Below are 7,362 nucleotides of genomic sequence, written 5' to 3'. Positions count from 1 at the left end.
TAAGAAAGGTAAACACTGGCGGAGACAGATAGATAAAAGTGTGAGGATGGCAGGGGAAGAAAACGATACCTGCATAGAACCGTCCATTGCCGTGTGATTCACTGGAAGATATGGATTTGTGTAATCTCTGAGTAAATCAAAGAATCAAACATATGATACAACTATTCTAGCGTAAGGTTTTTTAACATTACAGGGAGCATATGCAGACAGAGAACAGATTTTAAATGAATCAAAATGATAAGTAGGCACATGTGAGAGTAATCAGAGAGAGTTGTGGACGTGCATAACAGTCTTATTAATGAGTTTAGCCTATAAATAGAGAGGAGAGACTGTAGAGAGGGCATCCTGCGTGATCACTTAAATGAGAGTTTGTTAGAGAGCCTGCGTGCTCTGTTCATGGTGATAGGAGAGGAGCATGGTGATCACGCAGAAGCAACTTTCACTTTATCATATGGATCACTCGTTGCACTTCCTCCTACACATATTTTAGGGGATGAATTTATCTTTGCGTCGTGTTTGCTTTTGTTTCTTGCTTTTCATCTCCTGATTTCATTGCAAGTCTATGAAATCTCGATGAGGGTTAGCTTTTCCATCCAGAAAGTTGATATCTTTGGCGTTGGAACTGCTCTAATTTGTTTTGATCTCCATTCTGTACTTATCTGGGCTTCTTCTCTTCTTTAGTCTAAATCCGGGATCATTTGAGTTTCTTTCAACCGTTTTGGTTCCATTAGTTGTTATCCACTCCACCGTATGGTCATCATGATTCATATCAAGTCCATATTTGTTTCAGGTATTTTCTGCTTTTGGATTCGTGCACAAAATTGCCACTTTTGAGAAAGCTGCTGGTTTCCAGGTAAGACATTGAGACTTGCATCGAACGTCTCTATATGCCTTGATACCATCACTTCGAAAAACATGAGACAAGGCAATAACTTCAATATTAGTCTTAATCTTACAAGGAACCTTATTTTCTAATCAGCACAAGCTAAGGCAGAAGAATCATAATTTATGACCAAATTCCCACATTTCTTCATATCTGACTGACCAGTACTTTTTTTTTGCTTAAATTCAAATATTCTAACACAGAAAACCCCAGTAATACCGCTATATAGACCACCAAATGTTTCCATATTCATTCCTCACTTATACCAAGAGACTACTCTTTCACTGAATATTATTATAAAAAAGCTACTCTTTTTACCAAGAGACTCACACAATTCATTTATCATAACCAATGACTCACAGAGAGGGAAGCACACTGTTATCAATCAAAAGCAAAGAACCAACACGAGGAGGTCGACAGTCGCGGCGGAAGGAGAGTGCTTGCAGAGGTGGAGAGACGAGGAGGAAGAGGAGCTGTGAATATTAGCGGCGGATCTAGAGGCTGAAGAGGAAGGGGGCATGCTATTGGTGGTGTGATGGTGATCTTCGTCGGAGATGGAGCATGTTAGGGAGGGAGACGACGACTACGGTGGTGATCCCCTCCTTTACATATAATAATTTAACTCTTTATTTGTATCTATACATTTTTTATTTGAAGGGAAAAAAAAAAAGCTAAAAATTAAAACTGTAATTGGGACTTGGGAGAGAGATAGAGAGAGAGAGATTTCTCATTACTGAAAATGTGTAAAATACTGAAAATAATACAATTAATTAGATGTATAAAGTTGAATTTGAAATCAAGAAAAGAGAGAAAGACTGGGACATTTTGCAAGTTTTGAGATTCTTCTTATTAAACAAGTATAGCTTTTTTTTTTATTAGTATAATTTTTTGTTTTTATTTTTAGAATCAAATTACCTTATAGGAAGTTAATGATATATTTTATTATGCTAATTATAAAAATCGAATTATATTTTATAGTGAGGTTACAGTGATGATGTAATTATTAGAGGAAATTCAATTATGCGGGAAATAGTATTAATATCTCAAGCTCACAAAGTAAAACGTCTAAACTTAATTTGATCTCATGTTTGAATCATCAACATCATTTAACTAAAGCTAATGTCAGTTTTTTTTTGAATCATTATCATATCTAACTAATAGTTTGTTTAAATTTTTGATACGATGATGGGTCATTCTTTTCTCGCCATCTACGTAATAGCTGAATCTGAAACTTACCAATGATGGGACACAATTTTTGATCAAGAGTCTTTACGCTATTCGAAAAGAAAAAGAAAAAAACCTTTTAAAAATCCATAACCATGTTTGGTTTATTTATTTTAAAAGGGAATTGTAAGAGAGAAAAATAAAGAGAGAGTCAGATGCGTGAAAAGGTTTCTGTATCTCTTCATTAAGAGTTGAGGAGATTACATATGTAGAACCTAGTGAACAAGAAACATAAATCTAGGAGTATCTACAAGTAGTTACTACAAATACGGAGTCTGTTAGAATATATTCTCCAATAAAAAAATCTGCGACCATATATCTGTCATCAAGTTGAATCCAAGCATTGTTCAAGATGTTTCCTTCAATGTCTACTAGTGATCAGTCTCATTTGCGCTTCAAAGCCACCACTTTGGAACCTGCATTTTAAGAGAAACACTCAACGACTGAATCATTCACTTCAAAGAAACACCATTACAGATCAGAGATTATTGATGCTATTCCTCTGAAGATTACTACATCATATTCATCAGGAATAGACAAGTCCCTTGTTTTCTCTAAAGCTTTGCGTACCTTTTGGTTGTTCCATATCATCAAGATCACCTTCCTAACGGAACCTGCAAATTTACACATCAAAGCAGAACACCAAACTAATAAGAGAAAAGGAAACAGATCAATTTATGTTTTGATCTTTATATAACTATGTTTGAAGAACTGAATCATGACTGCGAATTGCGAATAAACCCGTACCTTATCAGACATCTATTTCAATAATAGTACTCTCTCTTGAACTCTGGATAACCTGCTAGAGACAAACGCATTACTGACCAGACTTCCCTATAGACAGTCGTCAGCAATCCAGGAAATATCCCACTGTAATATTCCTCCATTCCTTCAAGTGTCCCCATATAAAGTGCCTGAGACAAACATAAAATTCAAAATAAACTTGTGTACCAGGTTTCAATGATATTTTGTGTTTTCTTTATTATGAGGTGCGAACCTGGATGTTTGAAGACTGTTCCCAGAAGTGACTATGTTGGTTTCGAATTAACCGTATCAAGGACCGAACCTCTTTAAAATGCTTTGGATGGAGTGTTCTTCCTGTTTTGTTTTGATAGTCGGTTCTTATGTGAGTGACTATTTGAGAATCAATCAGTGTATTCCAGTTCCCAGCAACTCTTGCATACGCCGCTTCCACAAGAGATTTAATCCGAGTACTAGTACTTCCATTTGTGTTCATTATGTCACTAACATCCCTGAAAAAGTTCAACTTCTTCTCGGCCTTCCAAAACACCGGATTGTTTGTCACAGATATTTTTAAACGAGAACTGTAACAAAACAACAGAGCAAGAGGTTCAGCAATTTTGGTGATAAAGGCTTTAGTTACTATAATAAAGCATAAGACAAGAAGATTTATACCGTTCAGTAGGTGTAGCGTGCAGCAATATGCCCAAAAGAAATTTAGCTTCTTCACTTTCACATTTGCTGAGATCGAGTTTATTATGACAGATACTTACTTCAGCTGCTGAGCCATGAGAAGCTCCAAAAGGATGATCACCTAGAGTTAAAGAGTAGAACAGTATACAACCAAAACTAAACAAGTCTGCATCTTTAGTTTCCGGAGGAATCTTCTTAGCCTTGGATTGCCCTTGAGTACTCTCAAACGTATTGTTTATCCTTTCTTTATTGTTATTTATCTGTTCTTGAGGTTGAAAACCCGTGTGATAATGGCCTGCACAAGGACACAAGTTAGAATACTCAACAACAACCAAAAAGAAATTCATAATATTCATTAAAACAAATTCACTTACTTATTGTTTTGTGTTTAAATCGAGATACCATGTTGCTATCTTCGGTGGTGCAGAAGTTGGCAATTTTGGCAGTCATAAATTCGGTTCCACACACTATGACTATATTTTTTGGGTTCAAGTCTCGATGAACATACCCCATCTCTTGAAGATGCTTCAAACCTCTAGCAACTTGTTCCATCAAATCCAACATGAGACTACCAATAGAAGCTTTGTCTAGAATCATATTATTATACTTGATATATTTATCAAGATGTTCTGGAGGTTGTTGTGGACTTTGTGTGTTTAGACTGCGAAGGTATTTCACCAGCTCCTCTAAGCTGAAACTCCATCGCTCTTGAGACAAGTAGAGATAACGGGCATCTTCATCGAAAGTAACCCACTCGAGAATGTTAGGATGTTTTTGGAAGGCTTCCAAATTTGTGTATTCTCTCTCCATTCTTTCTATGTTTTCATCCGATCTCACCATCCGCTTCACCATCACTTTTTTCCGGCCATAAAAACCTAGGTGCGACTCAAACTCGTGGCCATATTCCACTATATCATCTGAAACAAAAAGCTTCGCATCCTGAACCTGAACCTTATACCAATCTCTTTGTGCTGTTTTGTAAGGCGTTGAGAAAGCCATTTAATCTGATCAACCGAGAACCATAATTAGATTATACCATTCCCAAGATGTTGAGACAAATACATACTTATTTCTATAGAAATCGAGGTCAGTCACAGCTAAGTTAACATGAAGGATGGGTTGCAGCAGTATAAACAATAAACCACAATTTCCCGTAATTCAATAAAATCAAGAAAGCTGAATACTTTATTCGAAACCCTAAATCCTAACCTCGGTTAACAATTCCCTAAACCCTCTTTAAAAATCGAAGTAAACACTAAAGCTAAACATGTTCCAAAGCAAACATGAGACAAAGCAAACATGAGACAATGATATAAATAACAGAAACAACTAACACAACTAGATAAACGGACACTTGGTCACAAGCTCTACACAACAGAAACAACTAACACAACTAGATAAACGGACACTTGGTCACAAGCTCATCATCGAATACAAGCACACATAACAAGCACATCATGATCGAATAAACACAAGCACAAATAACAATACCTTGGTCAGGGGCCTTGAAGCTGAAGATAGACTTGTAACAGTGTATCAACCGTAGCAGTGATCAGGACCTGAAACCAATACACACAAACTTGTAAGGAACGTAACCAAAACAATCAAACAGAAATATGAAAACTCAGAAGTAAACACTTTAAAACCATTAAAACCACCAAAAACCCTTAGTAGAAACTAAACTCAAATCTAAAACCTACAAATCGAAACTGAAATCACCATTAAAATCATCAAGCGTGTATAAAGAACATTACATATACTCATCACAAATAGTCAAACACTACTGGATCTAGACTATGAGGTTAATAAACTCTGAAAAGAGTAACACTTGGTCACAAGCTCTACTTAAAAAGCACACATACAACTATACAAGCAGCTTGTAACAAGCTCATCAAGTCATCATTATCGAATACAAGCACACATAACAAGCTCATCAAGTCATCATACCTTGACAGAATTTTGGTCAGGAGCCTTGAAGCAGTGTATCAACCGTAGCAGTGACCTGAAACCAATACACACAAACTTGTAAGGAGCGTAACCAAAACAATCAAAAACTCAGAAGTAAAACCACCAAAAACCCTTAGTAGAAACTAAACTCAAATCTAAAACCTTTCCAATCAAAATCTGAGGAACATCACAATAACTCAACAATCGAAGTAAACAATGAACTCAAGGAGACTCGAACACATAACAAGCTCATCATAATCGAATACTGACACTACTTGAGTAGAAAGAGGAACATCACATTAACTCAACAAGCGTGTTTGAACATTACATATACTCTAATCGTTTCGTGAACAAATAGTCAAACACTACTGGATCTAGACTATGAGGTTAATAAACTCTAAAAGAGTAACACTACTCACCGATTTCTCAGCACAAATTTGATGAGGAAGAAGAGGATAATGAAGAGAATCAGAGGAAGAAGAAGATGATGAAGAGAATCAGAGGAAGAAGAAGATAGAGAGAAAGAGGAAGAAGACTCGCGACTCGCGAGACGGCAAGAGAGAGAAAGAGATAGAAACCCTAGTTTCGACAAAATGAAAGAAAACAAATTGCCCCCAAATTTTACAATATTACTGGATAGCCCATGTCCAAATGAGTTTGGCCCATTTATCAGTGGACTAATATGGTTTTAGGTCCATTTGACCGTTTTAAATTTGGTAATAACTAAAACCAGTCCAAATTAATTTGAACACGGACAGCCGATGGACTTAGAGACCAATTGACATCCCTAGATTCGATATGGAACGCCTAAATCCCTAATTGCTCCGAACAAGAGTCAAAGGGGCAGAAACGTTATACATACTTGTGATTTCAGAAATTTTGAAGAAAATCCCACACAAGGGTTTGTCTTGTCGAGAGATTCAGATACGGAACCTTAAAAAAGCTTGAATTGAAACTTGACCCGCAAAAAGAGCAATAAAGGGAGTAAAGGGTTCGACGTGCGTTCGATGAAACGAAGAATTGAGGAAATTGAAAGAATTTGACACACAGACACACACACAAAAAACGAAATTTTGTTCTCTCGAGAGAAAAACGATCTTTTTGAAAGAGAAAGGGCACAGAGCTACGATCGATTTCTCCGAGACTCGGATTGGGGATGTAGTTGGAATCGCCGAATGGTCGTTCTAAAGACGAAACGATGCGTTTTGGTCTTAAGATCTATAATAGGCCCACTAAGAATAGCAATCCGGCCTATGTATCCTAATATGTCTTATGTTATTTTATTTTTTTCTGTCCAACCAAAAGTTTATGTCTATGTTACTTTTTAATGTATTTTTCTAATATCGAACATAGAAATTTAGTGTATTTTTCTAATATCGAATTTCCAACTCATGACTTTTAAGACGCGATTTATTTGGACGGTACAGAAACGTTATTTTATCGAATGTTCAAATCATTTAGATAAATAACAACGAACCAGAAACAGTATATATATATATATATATATATATATATTTTATATATATAGCAACTCATTGAAAATATATTGTAAATGATGATCTAGTAATCAATTATAATTTGAGTTTCATACACTTCGCTAGAAAAAAAAATATATATATATATATATACTTTTCCCATAGTTATGTCTTCAAACTAATTTTTTAATATATAAATGAACTACATAAGGGAATCGGGTTTAACAATAATATCCGACAAAAACTATGTAATATATATATATATTTTCAAAAAAAAAAAAAAAAACTATGTAATATATAATTATTAGCTATATGAGGGAATCAGGTTTAAGTTACAATGATATCGAAGAAAAATATATATATATATTCTATTGTGGAATTAATTAGGACGCTTTGGCT

The 7,362-nt window shown here is 35.4% G+C and overlaps 1 protein-coding gene and 1 long non-coding RNA gene across 2 annotated transcripts; both read right to left on the bottom strand.

The window, feature by feature from the left end:
* Window positions 1-136: 136 nt before the first annotated feature.
* Window positions 137-1,585, bottom strand: LOC104774036. Its single transcript, XR_765238.2, has 2 exons — window positions 1,244-1,585; window positions 137-904 (listed from the first exon to the last, which is right to left on the bottom strand). It is a non-coding gene; the product is annotated as an uncharacterized LOC104774036 (long non-coding RNA).
* Window positions 1,586-2,184: 599 nt separating this feature from the next.
* On the bottom strand, window positions 2,185-6,060 carry LOC104774035 (serine/threonine-protein kinase/endoribonuclease IRE1b-like). The gene is made up of 9 exons (XM_010498701.1): window positions 5,908-6,060; window positions 5,489-5,543; window positions 5,033-5,100; window positions 3,916-4,545; window positions 3,524-3,836; window positions 3,105-3,432; window positions 2,855-3,021; window positions 2,678-2,721; window positions 2,185-2,523 (listed from the first exon to the last, which is right to left on the bottom strand). The coding sequence occupies exons 4-7, from the start codon at window positions 4,538-4,540 to the stop codon at window positions 2,872-2,874; spliced, it is 1,416 nt and encodes a 471-aa protein (XP_010497003.1). The 5' UTR covers window positions 4,541-4,545; window positions 5,033-5,100; window positions 5,489-5,543; window positions 5,908-6,060; the 3' UTR covers window positions 2,185-2,523; window positions 2,678-2,721; window positions 2,855-2,871.
* Between the last annotated feature and the right edge of the window lie 1,302 nt (window positions 6,061-7,362).

Source organism: Camelina sativa, unplaced genomic scaffold, assembly GCF_000633955.1.
Source record: "Camelina sativa cultivar DH55 unplaced genomic scaffold, Cs unpScaffold01175, whole genome shotgun sequence".
NCBI lineage: Eukaryota > Viridiplantae > Streptophyta > Magnoliopsida > Brassicales > Brassicaceae > Camelina > Camelina sativa.
This window is presented reverse-complemented; position numbering and strand designations above follow the sequence as displayed.